We start from the raw sequence: 17,855 nt of genomic DNA, 5'->3' as shown, positions 1-17,855 counted from the left end.
TGGTTAGTGGGATACGGCAAAGGGAGAAATTAGCTCTAGCATCTAACTTGCTAGTATTATTAACCATATACTCCTTTATAAGCTGAGTATAAGAGTGATAGAGCAAAAGAGTCCCCTATTCTCTATTTAGTGCACTATGCGCCCTCCGGAGCCCTGGTCAAAAGTAGTGCACTATATAGGGAATAGGCTATAATTTGAGATGCAACTGAAGTCTGTAGTTCAGCTCTTATTTTCGCCAAGGGTCTGAAAGAGGTGACTGAAATTGATGCCAATCATAATTATCCTATAGAAGGTCAAAATGGCCGCTCATCAATCAACTGTTTTTAGTCAGCATGAGCAACAGCTTCAAGTCGAGCGAACCACTCCCCTGGTCATCTATCACATCATGTCAGTTCTAGCTTCTTTCTGCCCTTAAATCATCTGCTCCTGTCATTGAGAGACTGGGAACGTTTTATCTATAACGTCTCTGGAGTGCCGTCAACTCTAGTGGTAAAATACTACTGAACTGAAGCGTTAAATTGCTGTTGTATGTAAACGGGTGCTACCCTAAAAAAGTATTTCTATATGCACAATATCAAGAGGAAACAACTTAATCATACATTAACGTCAATTACTCTTTCATATTGACTCATTTGGTTGTAATTACATCCAGTCAAGAAATAACGTAGATACTCTTCAACAACGGATTTGTGATAAATTTATGTATTTCCAACCCAGGCTGATTGAAAAGACCAACACACATACACTGAGTATGAGCAACACCTTCCTAATATTAAGCTGCACACATACACAATCCATGTCTTAACTGTCTCAAGGCTTCAAAATCATTCTGTAACCTGTCCCCTCCTCTTCATCTACACTGATTGAAGTGGATTTAACAAGTGACATCAATAAGGGATCATAGTTTTCACCTGGTCAGTCTGTCATGGAAAGAGCAGGTTTTCCTAATGTTTTGTGTATTCAGTGTATACTTTTCTACTCTTCCTGATTGACTAGACATCAGATTAAACATACACATTGGTGACACTGCATAAGTGAGTTAGTGAGGGGGAGGGGCAGGGACAGAGACAGCCTGGAGGCATATTCACGCCTCCGGGGTGAAGTTTCCCCTAGGTACAGATCTAGGATCAGTTTCCGCTCCCCCGATCCCCCTAACCTAAACCATAAGTGGGGAAAATACAAAACTGACCCAAGATCACGACCAGGGACAATGTCACCCTACATCAATATTCAGGCGTACACACACGCCACACACATACACAGTGCAGTGGAGCAGTCCCAGGCTGCTATGATTACCTTGGTGTCCTATATGTTCCTCACCTGGGGGAGTGTAGGCATCCATGGAGGACTGCACGACCAGGGAGCGGCGCTTGGAGGGCATGGGTACTGCCATCTTACCACGCTCCCTCTGTTTGGCAAGAGCAGCCTGCACAGCCTCTGTGTGGACATCTGCAAAACACACAGTGCAGGACAGACATGTTGGAAGACCTGGCACGACAAACTCCCAGATTTCAGGTTTATTGCGGGACAAATGAAATGAGTCTGTGGAATGTATATTTCACTAAACAATATATACTGTATATAATTAGAACAAGGACAACAATTACAGTATATATTGTAGCTAAAGTATATTATTTTAGAAAAGCATAGGCTTAGAAGATTGGGATGAAATAATCACTGTGAATGTAGCCGAAATACTACTTCAGAAGTTCCACAGTGTATGTACAGTAACAAGCAACGTTGTTCATTGTCGATACTCTCAAGGTGGTAGTTGTCTTCTACACTGGGGACTTCACCGCTGTTGGCTTCTCACAAAAGCAAGACGACATCTCACTCTATGTGGACTAATCTAACCAAACAAGAAGCTGATAAAACATTGTGCCGTAATGTAACTTATAAAAGATCATAAAGAAAGAGTTTGGTTTTAGTGAGGAAAAACTATTGCCAGTAACCTATGCCCTTTATGTCTCGATGCTTTAGTGGCTCTGTTTAGCAACGGCCATCGAGAACAGACTCTGGCTGTATCCCAAATGGCACCCCAATCCCTTTATAGTGCACTACTTTGACCGGAGCCCTATGTACTATGATCAATAGTGGTACACTATACAGGGAATAGGGTGCCATTTGGGACGCAGCCAAAGCCTTTGTGGTTGTCATGTATTCTTTAATTCAACATGAATCCTGTTTTATAGGGCTGTATTCTAGGAACTTGCGTGCCCATTGGCTGCTCCCTCTATGGCTGGGTCTGAATAATGTCCCAATAATGTCTCCAGACAACTGAGGCTTAATGTGAGATCATTGTGTCCAGCCGTAAAATAGGCTATTATTAAGAGCACCAATAGCTGTGTGTAAGGCTAAGCACTGGTAAAATACAACAAAAACCATGATGCAAACCAACAGGAAGTATGGTTCCATTTGGGACACAGAAAGTGTGTTTCTAAGACAAAGCTAGAACACAGTGCCAGAATCTGTGGCTGGTAATGTTGAAGCAGAGTCATTTGTCTGCAGACCACAGAAATAAGCCTTTTGATATATATATATATGAATATATATAAAAAGAGAGAGAGCGAGGTAGATAAATATATGTAGAGAGAGAGAAAGAGAGAGCGAGAGTGAAATAGAAAAAGAGAAAGAACCTGGAGGGAGAGGGGGGAGAGAGAGGGTAGGAGAGACAGAGATGGATGGGTGGGTGAAAATGAAGCAAGTGGTTCATTGGTCTAAATAGGAGTGATAAACAGCATTGGGGTGGTAAATAAAAAGCTTGTTTTTATGCATTTAGCATTAATAGTGAGACTAATAAAAAACAAAGCTTTTGGTAATCCAAATGAATTATGTTACCACAAACCAAATGTAATTTAGTGTTTAAAATGCAGTTCTCCATTAGTGCTCCTATACTGTCCTATAGTAACTGCCAAGTTGCTAACTGTACTACAGGAAGATAACTCACAGAGCTTAATGTACAGTCGTGGCCAAAAGTTTAGAGAATGACACAAATATTAATTTCCACAAAGTTTGCTGTTTCAGGGGCTTTAGATATTTTTGTCAGATGTTACTATGGAATACTGAAGTATAATTACAAGAATTTCATAAGTGTCAAAGGCTTTTACTGACAATTACATGAAGTTGATGCAAAGAGTCAATATTTGCAGTGTTGACCCTTCTTTCAAGACCTCTGCAATCTGCCCTGGCATGGTGTCAATTAACTTCTGGGCCACATCCTGACTGATGGCAGCCCATTCTTGCATAATCAATGCTTGGAGTTTGTTAGAATGTGTGGGTTTTTGTTTGTCCACCCGCCTCTTGAGGATTGACCACAAGTTCTCAAATGGGATTAAGGTCTGGGGAGATTCCTGGCCATGGACCCAAAATATTGATGTTTTGTTTCCCGAGCCACTTAGTTATCACTTTTGCCTTATGGCAAGGTGCTCCATCATGCTGGAAAAGGCATTGTTCGTCACCAAACTGTTCCTGAATGGTTGGGAGAAGTTGCTCTCGGAGGATGTGTTGGTACCATTCTTTATTGATGGCTGTGTTCTTAGGCAAAATTGTGAGTGAGCCCACTCCCTTGGCTGAGAAGCAACCCCACACATGAATGGTCTCAAGATGCTTTACTGTTGGCATGACACAGGACTGATGGTCGCGCTCAACTTGCCTTCTTCGGACAAGCTTTTTTCCGGATGCCCCAAATAATCGAAAAGGGGATTCATCAGAGAAAATGACTTTACCCCAGTCCTCAGCAGTCCAATCCCTGTACCTTTTGCAGAATATCAGTCTGTCCCTGATGTTTTTCCTGGAGAAAGTGGCTTCTTTGCTGCCCTTCTTGACACAAGGCCATCCTCCAAAAGTCTTCACCTCACTGTGCGTGCAGATGCACTCACACCTGCCTGCTGCCATTCCTGAGCAAGCTCTGTACTGGTGGTGCCCCGATCCCGCAGCTGAATCAACTTTAGGAGACGGTCCTGGAGCTTGCTGGACTTTCTTGGGCGCCCTGAAGCCTTCTTCACAACAATTGAACCGCTCTCCTTGAAGTTCTTGATGATCCGATAAATGGTTGATTTAGATGCAATCTTACTGGCAGCAATATCCTTGCCTGTGAAGCCCTTTTTGTGCAAAGCAATGATGACGGCACGTGTTTCCTTGCAGGTAACCATGGTTGACAGAGGAAGAACAATGATTCCAAGCACCACCCTCCTTTTGAAGCTTCCAGTTTGTTATTCGAACTCAATCAGCATGACAGAGTGATCTCCAGCCTTGTCCTCGTCAACACTCACACCTGTGTTAACGAGAGAATCACTGACATTTACATTTACGTCATTTAGCAGACGCTCTTATCCAGAGCGACTTACAAATTGGTGCATTCACCTGATGTCAGCTGGTCCTTTTGTGGCAGGGCTGAAATGCAGTGGAAATGTTTTTGGGGGATTCAGTTCATTTGCATGGCAAAGAGGGACTTTGCAATTAATTGCAATTCATCTGATCACTCTTCATAGCATTCTAGAGTATATGCAAATTGCCATCATACAAACTGAGGCAGCAGACTTTGTGAAAATTAATATTTTTGTGTCATTCTCAAAACTTTTGGCCACGACTGTACTATCAGGTGCATGGTGAAAAAAGGTACTCAAAATAGAAGAGAAACTACAGCACACTGGTAATACTGGGTTTTTCTAATTTGTATTAAGTTTCCAACTGTATACCATGAGCTGGAGGTTTGTGTTACTGTTTGTGATGTGTTAAAAGGTGTTTCTGGCGTACCTGATCTGTAGCGTTCGTCCCGGGAGCCAGAGGAGCGGCGGCGGTGGTAGCGAGAGGAGGAGCCGGGGGTGACAGGAGTTCTCCTCTCGTGGGGCACAGAAGGGTCCATCCCTTGGGGAGAGAGGGAGAAGACAGAGTTACCTACAATACAGCCTGACCACTATCAGCACTGCATCTGGTACTACAGTACAGCCTGACCACCATCAGCACTGTACCTGGTACTACAGTACAGCCTGACCACCATCAGCACTGTACCTGGTACTACAGTACAGCCTGACCACCATCAGCACTGCACCTGGTACTACAGTACAGCCTGACCACCATCAGCACTGCATCTGGTACTACAGTACAGCCTGACCACCATCAGCACTGCATCTGGTACTACAGTACAGCCTGACCACCATCAGCACTGCATCTGGTACTACAGTACAGCCTGACCACCATCAGCACTGTACCTGGTACTACAGTACAGATACAGGTCCCATGGGTGGTACTGAAAGAACAATGCAGACTATTGTGCGGTTTTTACACTTGTTTTTGGATGCTATTTGTTCCTGACAAAACCAGCACCTGGATCTATACACACTGCTGTGCACAGACGTTTCTCTTTCTTTTGTGCACGGCAGATACTAGCCTGTCATAGATGGTATTATGAGCATATAGTGGTGTAGTATACAGTAAAAGGATGAAATGAATAGATGGACAAGGAAAAATAAAGGAAAATTAATTCATTATACTGTCTGCCTCAAACGAGTATGAGTATTATTTATTCTGACAGGCACCTCAACTCAACTTAATTTCACAATAGACTGTGAAACATCAACTGACATTATTGGACATTATTCTATTTTGTCTGGCAAGGGATTGTTAGGCTCAGTTTAAACGGAGGGTCCCAGCAATTAACCCTATTTCCTATTCAATCTATCAGGGGACTGGGTCCCTCAGCCTCTCATGCTACGTCCCAAATGGCATCCTATTCTCTACATAGTGCACTACATTTGAGCAGAGCCCTATGGGCCCTGGTCAAAAGTAGTGCACTATATATGGAATAGGGTGCCATTTGGGACACAGACAGCTTCTCATTGTCAATTACAGCACAGTGGCGATCAGCCCCTAAACCTGAACCTCAGCATGGAGATCTTGGGATGAGATGATTTTCAGTGTAAATCCTAGGCTGTGGACACACAGAAACCAAACAAACACCCACCAGTTACTTTAATTTACAAACTGTTTGCAATTGTTCCAGTCTTGAAGACAGTCTGCTAGCTAGACAACACAAAGCTAGTGATCTATGACTGAAGCTATAACGGCTACATTACAGCACAACCCCAGAAGGTAAATCTCAGGTTCACAACAAAGAAACACTGAGCCACTCACTTCCCAGTCCTCAACACCAAAGCTCCAAGCAGCAGTCTGAGCAATGCAGCAGCTTGTAATACTGTAGGTAAGTGCCCCATAAAGTGGATTACTTTCTGCAGTGCCATTGGTTTAACACTGAGAGACATGATAGATGCAGGACACCATTCCCTCTTTCTCCCTGTCGATCGAGAACACTCAGCAGCCCCCCCCACACACAAACACACACCTTGGAGGAAATCAATCTCCGTCTCATCTGTTCTCCATCTGCCTCACACAGGGAAAGATGCTACATTCAATAAGAGGCTCGATGGAGGAGTCTGATCTCAATAGTGCTGCACTCATCTTCTCCACTGACAGTGTTATTTAGGAGTACTATCTACCGCTATGCTGAAATAACAACATACGTAGACTGGTAAAGATTTCCGAAAGGTGTTTTACGCTCAGAAATCCAAGCCTGAAGAATTTGCTAAAGCCAATGTGCAATGTAACTGTTCCCCCTTAAGGGAGACCTATAATAGGGTTTGAATTAGAACTACCTGTAATACAGAGATACTGGGTGATAGATAATGGTTTACTGCCAGACAACACTCCATAAACCTAGAATGGCTTGAGTCGAGGCTAGATAGAGAAAGTTTGTTGCTGGTGGTGTTCTAAATGGCAATACACATGCATGTACAGTAACACGCTCTCTGATACAGTAGTACTAACGTAACCTCGTTTTTGGGAATCGCCTGATGAATGTACATCTTACATCCATTAAGTCCGTTTGTAATGGGCCTTCCCTTCCCAATCAATATTGGATTTCCATTTGAGACCAGTACAGTATCAGTTTATGTATGTGCTCCGACTTTTCAGACTCACTGTGGTGTACTGGGCTAGAGAGGAAACAACCTGCTGTAACAGTCTGCTGTCTCAGCCTTTTATCGACTTCAGACAAGCGTGATGCGAATGCCTGGTCTCATGGGAGGGTTGCAAAATTCCGGTAACTATGCCAACATATCCAGGTTTTCCAGAAATCCTGGTTAGAGTCTTCCGGATTTCCTGTTTATTCCCTTCTGAATTTGTGTTTTTTCCAAGTGGGAATTTGGGGAAAGTTACTGGAATTTGTAACCCTAGTCAGAGGCCAGGCGTTCGCTTCACATTACACTGACCTTTCTAACTGTTCTGCAGTGGCAGTGTGTACTAGTGGTTATTACAATCCTGAGTAACGGTTAATCTTCCAATGGATTAATAGTCAGCGGCCCAAATGGCACCCTATTCCCTATATAGTGCACTTCTTTTGACTAAAGCCCTATGAACCCTGGTTAAAATCAGTGCACTCAAAATAAGTGCACTATAAAAGGAACAGGGTGCCATTTTAGACAAAGCCATGGACAGATCAGCCTGAATACTATAATAGTCTGACATTAAGACCCACAGCCTTTCGAAGGCATGAACAGCACTGAAATGAATGTGCTATCTGCTGCTGTTACACCTGTAACACTACGGTAGGTTTGCAGGGAATGTGATGGCTCTGTTTAGATGAGAGATTTTATAGCACTTAGCTATCATAGAAAACTTAATGGGGCAAGCTCTTTAGTGAGCAGGTCTTGTGTTCAGAGGGCCATAATGTGACGAGCTACAGGAGGTAATGTGTAATGGAGGGCCTCATGTTCATTATCTATGTCTTTTTATGGGCACAATGAGTGGACATGGGGGCATCTTTTACACTAGCCATTTTTTTTACACTCTTGGCTAATTTAAGACATAGTATGCGTCCCAAATGACACCTTATTGCATTACATTTGACTTATTATATTCAATGGGATATAAAGCAGGAATCCACATGTCGTGGGCGACCCTATGCCACCCCACTTCTTGTATGGTGTTTTCACTTTGAATGAAAACAAGGGGGCTGAGGCCTGAGATGCCTTGGGATAGCCTTCTGGGCAAGGTGTGTCTTTGCGTTAAATCCCGCCTACTCGAATGACCTTGCTGCAATGGCCTCGGAGCGATAGTAAAAGTAAATTGCTTGCTAACAAACACAGAGCCGACAAAGCCAACAAGCTAGATAACTTGTTTGCAGATAAACTGTCTTTGTAGCAAGAACCAAATAAACAAGTATCATTCTTGGTTCTTGGAATTGAATCAACTTGACCCCAAAAGAGAAAAAGACTGCTCATGACCAATCCAGAAACATTGGAATTCATTTTGAAAGGTGGAAGAGTGACACCGAAATGGCCACCGTTCTCATTGACTGGTAACGTTAGGTAAGTGTTGGGTTGCGTGTTTAACCTGCTAGCTACATTAGCGGCTAACCTTGGTGTGTTCGGTGTTCAAGCTGATCGGTGAAACCCGCATGATGTAAAAAGTGTCTAGGTTAGGCTATTTGATCGGAGAAACCGGCATGATTTAAAAAGTATCCGTCTCATTACATCGTCATACATTGTATCTCCAGCCTGTAGGCTACAGAAAAGGCCACATACTCTTTCTACCATATCCTATATCTGCTACATTATTTATGTTAGATCATTTTTTTTTTACAGAATGTTGGTGGAGCTCCGACAGCGCCCTGGAGAGGTGCCTGGGAATGGACAAGCAAAATATTTTGCGCCCCTGCCTTTGAGAAAATGGGCACTGCTTATCAGAGTGTGGCATCAACACTCACCTAAAAAGCCCTTATCTTATGCCACCGGTTGAGAGATATTGTCATTGTTTAGGGGCAGAATTCTGTGAGGCTTTACGTGTTGTTGTTGGAGGTGCGTCTCGGTCAGTTGAACTCCGAAAATGACACCCTTGTCAATCTGCTGCCGCAGGCGACCACATAATCCTACCTAATGAGCGGGCCGGCCGTGTGTAGACACCATACAGCATGATATTCAATTACACTCAATCTAAGCGGTCTGCTGCCATACCTGCTTACCGTTCATGCCAAGTGGCCTAGATCTGCTTGGATTCAATGTACGGGCAGTTAAAATACATATTTAAGACACATTTCACAGAAGAACAAATGGGTCAGCCTCTCCCCTTCCATCAGTGGGGGTTTGTCCCAAATTGCACCATATTCATATAATGCTCTGGTCAAAAGTAGTGCATTATAGGGAATAGGTACCATTTGGGACACAGACCCTCCTTTTATAATTTAAATAGATGTTGGGGAAACAACAATTCACAAAGCATTCACAGAAAATGCAGTTGAGGCCATTTTTACACAGTACTCTGTGAGAATGTACACATAAGCTTTGTCACTGGTGTCTTCTGGGTCAATAATGAGCCATTCTTCTGACCGGATACATTTTCCAAAATGGCCACTTGGATAACAACATTTTGACACTGTAGAACATCCCAGACATCAGTTAGAGGAGTACAGCTGAGCTGAACTGCAACCCACACATCCATTAAAGTAAAGTTCTGTTAAATTTGGTGCAAATGGGATGAAATGGAAAATGAATGAAAACAAATTGAAAACCGAAGGAATGTCACATCCACTGTTCCTCTGTCTTTTGTTAACTTGCATTACCTCCAAGTGAGAACACTATTAGTTAGGCTAGGTCTGTAAAGTTGTATTAGTTAAGTTTAACTATGACTAAAATACATAAGAGTTAGGCCCTTGTATATTTCAACTAATAACAATTAAATCAGTCATTTCCCCCACTAGACTTGAATCTATATACACCCAGGGAGGGCAGAGAATCTGAGATTATTGTTGTGTTAGACATCAAGCTTTTGGTTTGAGGTATGCAGTCTATATCACAAAACAAAGACCTCTATTCCAGAGTCAGATTAGTCCAGAACTCTATTCCAGAATCCATCACTGTTTCAAATTAGTTGAGACAGACAAGGTTAGTGTTTTGATTAGAGGAATGGTATTTACCTTTACCTGGTGCCTGAGGGAGGAAGGCCCCAATTAATTTGGACCTCTTCTTTTCATAGCCTTTCTGTGTGATGTCACCTGCCAAAGGAGGAGAGGAAAACTACCGTTAGTGAAACGGAAGAGCGTTCTTATTTCTTTCTCTAGGGCTCTTATTCAGATCTGCATGCTGTTACTGCTACTGAACCACAATATCCATGGCATCAGCAGATGACAGTATACAACAGGTTAAGATGTTTGGTTAATCGCTGCTACGCTTTGTCTTTTTTTATGCTGAACAAGGAGCAGATGGGTGCTCAGAGCTAGGTTGGACAAACAGGAAGCAACAGGGATAGGTGGTGAGAAACAAGGAAGGAGAGAAGTACAGGTTGGGAAGTAGCTAGACAGCTAGCTGAAATATGTAGTGCATGCAGTGACTTTAGTGAGTGTCAGTAATGAATGAGACAGAGACCCAGCTGCCAGCGTGTATTACACATCAAGGCCTGGCGCCCTCACTGCCCTGGCCATCACACAGGTAATTAGGAGGGGATTGGCTGAGGGTGGGAGAGAGGGGGATAGGAGAGGGCCTGGCTGGGGGACGGAGAGAGGGAGAGAGGAGAATAGGAGAGGGCCTGGCTGGGGGACGGAGAGAGGGAGAGAGGAGAATAGGAGAGGGCCTGGCTGGGGGACGGAGAGAGGGAGAGAGGAGAATAGGAGAGGGCCTGGCTGGGGGACGGAGACAGGGAGAGAGGGGAATAGGAGAGGGCCTGGCTGGGGGACGGAGACAGCGAGGGAGGGGGATAGGAGAGGGCCTGGCTGGGGGACGGAGACAGGGAGAGAGGGGAATAGGAGAGGGCCTGGCTGGGGGACGGAGACAGGGAGAGAGGGGGATAGGAGAGGGCCTGGCTGGGGGACGGAGACAGGGAGAGAGGGGATAGGAGAGGGCCTGGCTGGGGGACGGAGACAGGGAGAGAGGAGAATAGGAGAGGGCCTGGCTGGGGGACGGAGACAGGGAGGGAGGGGAATAGGAGAGGGCCTGGCTGGGGGACGGAGACAGGGAGAGAGGGGGATAGGAGAGGGCCTGGCTGGGGGACGGAGACAGGGAGAGAGGGGGATAGGAGAGGGCCTGGCTGGGGGACGGAGAGAGGGAGAGAGGAGAATAGGAGAGGGCCTGGCTGGGGGACGGAGAGAGGGAGGGAGGGGGGATAGGAGAGGGCCTGGCTGGGGGACGGAGACAGGGAGAGAGGAGAATAGGAGAGGGCCTGGCTGGGGGACGGAGAGAGGGAGAGAGGAGAATAGGAGAGGGCCTGGCTGGGGGGACGGAGACAGGGAGAGAGGAGAATAGGAGAGGGCCTGGCTGGGGGACGGAGACAGCGAGGGAGGGGGATAGGAGAGGGCCTGGCTGGGGGACGGAGACAGGGAGAGAGGGGGATAGGAGAGGGCCTGGCTGGGGGACGGAGACAGGGAGAGAGGGGGATAGGAGAGGGCCTGGCTGGGGGACGGAGACAGGGAGGGAGGGGGATAGGAGAGGGCCTGGCTGGGGGACGGAGACAGGGAGAGAGGAGAATAGGAGAGGGCCTGGCTGGGGGACGGAGACAGGGAGGGAGGGGGATAGGAGAGGGCCTGGCTGGGGGACGGAGACAGGGAGGGAGGGGGATAGGAGAGGGCCTGGCTGGGGGACGGAGACAGGGAGAGAGGGGATAGGAGAGGGCCTGGCTGGGGGACGGAGACAGGGAGGGAGGGGGATAGGAGAGGGCCTGGCTGGGGGACGGAGACAGGGAGAGAGGAGAATAGGAGAGGGCCTGGCTGGGGGACGAAGACAGGGAGGGAGGGGGGCCTGGCTGGGGGACGGAGACAGGGAGGGAGGGGGATAGGAGAGGGCCTGGCTGGGGGACGGAGACAGGGAGAGAGGAGAATAGGAGAGGGCCTGGCTGGGGGACGGAGACAGGGAGGGAGGGGGATAGGAGAGGGCCTGGCTGGGGGACGGATCCTCCGAGTGATTGTGTAATTACATATTGATTACACTATCACTCGTATTTCGTATGTGTCAACGATTTATCGATACATATGCTACGATGCTGGTAAAATTGTCTCCCGCACCTACAGTGCTGGTCATAAAAAAAGCTAGCTAGCTCATGGATGCAAACAATGTTTTTCCCCAAATACGTAGCAAAACGACCATCTGTTTCAGTAGCTATATAGCTAAGTGTCATCATCTAAAATAACCCTAATTTATAAGACAGTTCTTATTTGATTAATGGTGGTCGGACCCATCTATGTGAAGCTAGCCACAATAAGAATTAGCCACAATGTGGACTTTGCGGTTAGCCTTCAAAATAAAAGTATGTCAGAGACTGATGCAAATTAATACAAATAGTAGAATTATGCCATAATTGAACATATCATGCTAAACGAGGTTGGAATGTTGTTATATAAAATCAACAAAAGACTGGATGTATAATACTTTAGAATTGCATCGGGGGCATACTTATTTCACTGTACAGCCTTACCTATGGATTGTGGAATAATGACCTGGGGTATCAGTTTATTCTGTGACATCCAGAGAACATTAGCGCCGTAGCTCTTATTGCAGGACTCTGAAATAACTGTGAATGGAGACACATTTATTGTCAACCTATGTGTATTGAACACTATTCCAGAGGAAAAACAATACTGCGTGGATGTTTTGGAATCTGATAACTCAGAGGAGGATGTTGGGGAAAAATATATTGGGTATTGCCTAAACTGATACCCCATTTCATTGATCCCCAATCCTTAGGTAAAGCTGTACAGTGCAATATGAATGTCAATACACACAATAGGCTGACTGGGGAGGTGATTTCACACAGTCACAGTCCCGCGATAAGAGCTACAACGCTAATATTTGCATAAACTCTTAACAGTTGTGTTCTGTGGATGTCACCGAGTAGATTGATACCCCATTTCATTGCTTCACATTCCAGCCTTGTTTAACATTATCTAGTCTAAATATGGCATGATTCCACCAATAGTAACCTTCTGCATCACCTTCAAAGAGGTGCTTTTATTTTGAAGGCAACCCGCAAAATCCACTATTGTGCCTAATTCTTATTGTGGCTAGCTTCACAACACGGTCCGGTCGAGCTTCACTAGCCAGATGAAGCTAGCTGGCTGCTTATAATGTTAGCTTTGGGCAACAGGGTTATGTAGCTGACTAGCTATTTATTTTCATGAACTGAAGTTCAATTTCTATAGGCGAACAACAAGTGGCTACATAGCTAATACTTACTCACAAGTAAATAAATAATCGCTAAGAATAATGAAAATGACTGCAGTTTCTACTGGTCAGTGTTTTCAGGCTGGTTGTATTGGTGCTAGCTTGGTACCAAGCTAAAGCTAGCTAGCTACCCCAGATGCAGGGGCGGAAATCCCGGGGGGGGGACGGGGGGGACACGACCCCCCCATCCTGGGAAAAATATGATTTGTCCCCCCCAATATATCACTGAAACATAACTATTTAATTTATTAATAATATTAATGATACGCAATGAAAGCAATTGTGCTGATTATAGACACTTAATAGCGCGTTTTTATGTTTCAAAAGATTGCGACCCCCCCGCCCTTTGCCTCACAATGGTTTGATCCACTGCCAGTTCCTTAGCTTGCTACGTAACTGCCGTGAGGTTCATCCAGTCAATCGCGCACACACACACTAGCTGAATATGCAGAGCTAGCGCGCAAATATTAACTATTAAGCTAGCTAGTACCTATTCCATTTATGTGGCGTCGTCAAAGATGGAATCAGCATGCAGATGATGTAAGTTAGTGCTTCAAAGTCCCTGTGATAAGGTTAGCGATAAACTGAAGTCCAAACTGAACAGAACTACACTCTCTTCTACCATTGTCTTAAATATATTTAATGGTCTCGTTGCAAAAGCTAAATTGTCGCAAGGGAACTTTTATTTATTTATTTTATTTCACCTTTATTTAACCCGGGTAGAAAAGATTATAGTAAACACCACTGAAACTGAATTGGTGCTCGCTAGCTTTGCAAATTCAGCTATTGTTGGAAGCCAGCCAATATGAAACAAACTATTAAAATGACAAAAGGTTGCAGCATATGTTGTGTAAATGGTGAACTCATACAGCTGTCAACTCTTGTCATTTTAATCCGTTTCACATTTGCTAGCTACCTTTTAGATCGAAGACCATATAGAATGATTTAAGATGATAGAAGCCCATCTCCTACTGTAAATAACCTACACACTGTGTGTGTAGCCAGCCAGCCAGCCAGGTAGAAAAATGGCAGAAAAATAAAAGACGGACATAAGAGTATTTTTTCAATACACCAAAACGCATAGTAAGAACCCTAGTAGCCTAATATCTCAAAGACTAGTTGATAAAATGTTCATAAGAAAGAAATTAAATTCTAATGGAAATGTTTCACAATGATGTCATTAGGCAGAGCAGGCAACAGATGGCACACAGACAGCAGAGTTGGGGACAGATATGCAGGGACAGACTGGCAGAGACAGGGAGTCTCAGGTAAGTTTGTTGAGTCTTTGTTTGGCAACATTATGAAAGGTTCTCAATTTTTTTGACTTGTAAAATAGGAACATAATTGGAAAATGCCATGGATACCCCCACTCTCAACTTAAACTGGTGACTGAACTAAGATTTGTTAAAGGCAATGGTATTGCTGTTGTGATTAGTTGTGTAGTTTTGGGTACCGGTAGTTAGGAGTACGGCAAACACCTTATTTCTTTGGTTCCTCAATATACATTTACCATATTACAATGTAGGCTGTGTGTTACAGCACTACTTTTGGTGTCCCCCTCAGGAATTGCTCCTGAGAAAATTTCATGTAATTGTCCCCTCCAAAGTGGATATCAGATTTTCGCCCCTGCCCAGATGTTGCGGTCGAACAAATAATGCTTTATTACCAACGCGGTATTGTAAACACATCGTTCATGGCCGTTGTTTGCTTGCTTGCATACTTTTTTGTACAGCTTTGACAGTGCTACTGATAGTAGTGGTGGAGCTTGGCTTGCATGTGCAATTCAGAACACACAAAATTCTACAGTACGTTATTGACGTGTCAAATTAAAAGCTTATTTAACGCCTCAAATAGTGGGTGTTATATGTTTTTTTTTTTTTGACACGCAAAGACCCAAACGGCGTTCCATAGTATGTCGTGAAGTTAATAGCAGTGAAGCTATTACTGTGTAACTCCGGTAGGACAACATCTGAAAAATAGTGCACTTCGAAGTGTGTACCGGTGCTCGACCAGTTTGCGAAAGTCAACATCACCCACGACAGAGAACGGTTGATTGTCAAGTGCAATGAATTCCATTATATTGGCGTTAATGGATTTCGCCTTTAAGTTGTCTCGCTGAAATGTTCTTACTCTTTAAAATGACTGCTCGACTTGTTAACTGCTCGATCCACACAGCAGACATTGTGGGCTAGGTTAGGAATACTGTGTTGCACGTGTAGCGCAAAATTTTACGTGGCGTCAATACGTCATGTACCTACGTTATATAGGTATGCACGTCAGCTTTGACATCGGTTTTGCACATCGGTATTAAATTAGACATCGGGCCGATACCGATGTTGGCATTTTTAGCTAATATCGGCCGGTTCCAATATGTTCATCGATATATCGTGCATCCCTATAGAAATATACAATGCATTTTTCAAAGTATTCAGACCCCTTGACTTATTCCACATTTTGTTACATCATAGTTTATTCTAAAATGTATTAAATCATTCCCCCCTCAATCTACACACAATACCCCATAATGACAAAGCAAGAGGGGGGGGGTTATAAAAATAAAAACTGACATTTCAGACCCTTTACTAAGTACTTTGTTGAAGCACCTTTGGCAGAGATTACAGCCTCGAGTCTTCTTGGGTATGATGCTACAAACTTGGCACACCTGTATTTGGAGAGTTTCTCCCGTTCTTCTCTGTAGATCCTCTCAAGCTCTGTCAGCTTAAATGAGTAGCATTGCTGCACAGCTATTTTCAGGTCTCTCCAGAGATGTTCGATCGGGTTCAAGTCCGGCATCTGGCTGGGCCACTCAAGGACATTCAGAGACTTGTCCCAAAACCACTCCTGTATTGGCTTGGCTGTGTGCTTAGGGTCGTTGTCCTGTTGGAAGGTGAACCGCCGCCCCCAGTCTGAGGACCTGAGCGCTCTGGAGCAGGTTTTCATCAAGGACCTCTTTTCTGTTCGTCTTTCCCTCGATCCTGACTAGTCTCCCAGTCCCTGCCGCTGAAAAACATCCTGCCACCACCATACTTCACTGTAGGGATGGTGCCAAGTTTCCTCCAGACGTGATGCTTGGCATTCAGGCCAAAGAGTTCAATCTTGGATTCATCAGACCAGAGTTTCTCATGGTCTGAGAGTCCTTTAGGTGCCTTTTGGCAAACTCCACACGGGCTGTCATGTGCCTTTTACTGAGGAGTGGCTTCCATCTGGCCACAAAGGCCTGATTGGTGGAGTGCTGCAGAGATTATTGTCCTTCTGGATGGTTCTCCCATCTCCACAGAAGAACTCTGGAGCTCTGTCAGAGGGACCATCTTGTTCTTGGGCACCTCCCTGACCAAGGCCCTTCTCCCCTGACTGCTCTAGGAAAAGTCTTGGTGGTTCCAAACCTCTTCCATTTAAGAATGATGTAGGCCACAGGGTTCTTGGGGAACTTCAATGCTGCAGAAATTTGTTGATGCCCTTCCGACGATCTGTGCCTCGACACAATCCTGTCTCGGAGCTCCATGGGCAATTCCTTCGTCCTCATGGCTTGGTTTTTGCAAAAACATGTACTGTCAAATGTGGGACCTTATATAGACAGGTGTGTGCCTTTCCAAATCATGTCAAATCAATTGAATTTACCACAGGTGTACTCAAATCAAGTTGTAGAAACATCTCAAGGATGATCAATGGAAACAGGATGCATCTGAGCTCAATTACGAGTCTCATAGCAAAGGGTCTCAATACTTACGTAAATAAGGTATTTCTGTTTTTATTTTTTCATAAATTTGCAAACATTTCTAAACACCTGTTTTCGCTTTGTCATTATGGGGTATTATGTGTAGATTGATAAGGTAAAAAAAAAAGTACTGAATCCATTTCAGAATAAGGCTGTAACGTAAGAAAATGTTGAAAAAGTCATGGGGTCTGAATACTTTCCGAATGCACTGTATTTCTGATACCTTTTAATACATTTTCTGGTAGATGTTTTCTAAAGGCCCCTTTTCCATTTGTTTATCCAGAAATCAAAGCCTTTATTTATGCCTATTTCTTAAGATGGAAAATGGTTGAAAAATATATCTATGCCTTCATTTCCAGAAAAGAAAGACTCCTAGCATTCATTTGACATGCACCTATGAACTTCACATGTTGATGCTCATGGATCCTTTTCGATGGAAATGCGTAATACACTGCAAAACAACAACACAACCTACTTTGCAGCTTCACACACACACACACACACACACACACACACACACACACACACACACACACACACACACACACACACACACACACACACACACTTTCTTGGTACGAGGCACTGATATTCGGGGAAATGATCCAAGGCGAACTGAAATTAACTTCTTCTCCAGCTCTGGATTTCAGATTTCCTGATGAGCTGCCTGATGCAGGAAAACAGGCAGACAGAGACACAGATCGATAGACAGGCAGACACAGACACACCTGAGATTACGGGGGTGTCTGTCTGTCTGTATGGAATGCAGCCTGTTTGATGGCTTTAGTACATTTACCCAGCCAGCTTTGGGGCGAAGCTCTGTTTAAGCCAGTGAGAGAGAGCTCAGCCTCAAACTGCATTGCAAATGGCACCATATTCCCTATGTAGTGCATTACTTTTGACAATGGCCCATAGGGAATAGGGTGCCATTTGGGACACAG

General features: G+C 44.5%; 1 protein-coding gene across 1 annotated transcript in view; it reads right to left on the bottom strand.

Annotated features, from left to right (window-relative positions):
• dip2ca (disco-interacting protein 2 homolog Ca) overlaps nucleotides 1-17,855 on the bottom strand; it is a 235,633-nt gene that overhangs the window by 91,854 nt on the left and 125,924 nt on the right. Inside the window, 3 exon segments of the mRNA XM_014190736.2 lie at nucleotides 1,321-1,449; nucleotides 4,756-4,866; nucleotides 9,968-10,045. Of these exon segments, the coding sequence (XP_014046211.2) occupies nucleotides 1,321-1,449; nucleotides 4,756-4,866; nucleotides 9,968-10,045 (318 nt within the window).

The sequence above is a fragment of the Salmo salar genome, chromosome ssa03 (genome assembly GCF_905237065.1).
Source record: "Salmo salar chromosome ssa03, Ssal_v3.1, whole genome shotgun sequence".
In the NCBI taxonomy this organism is placed as follows: Eukaryota; Metazoa; Chordata; class Actinopteri; order Salmoniformes; family Salmonidae; genus Salmo; species Salmo salar.
Note: the sequence above shows the minus strand (reverse complement) of the source record. Positions and strands in the feature narration are given on the sequence as shown.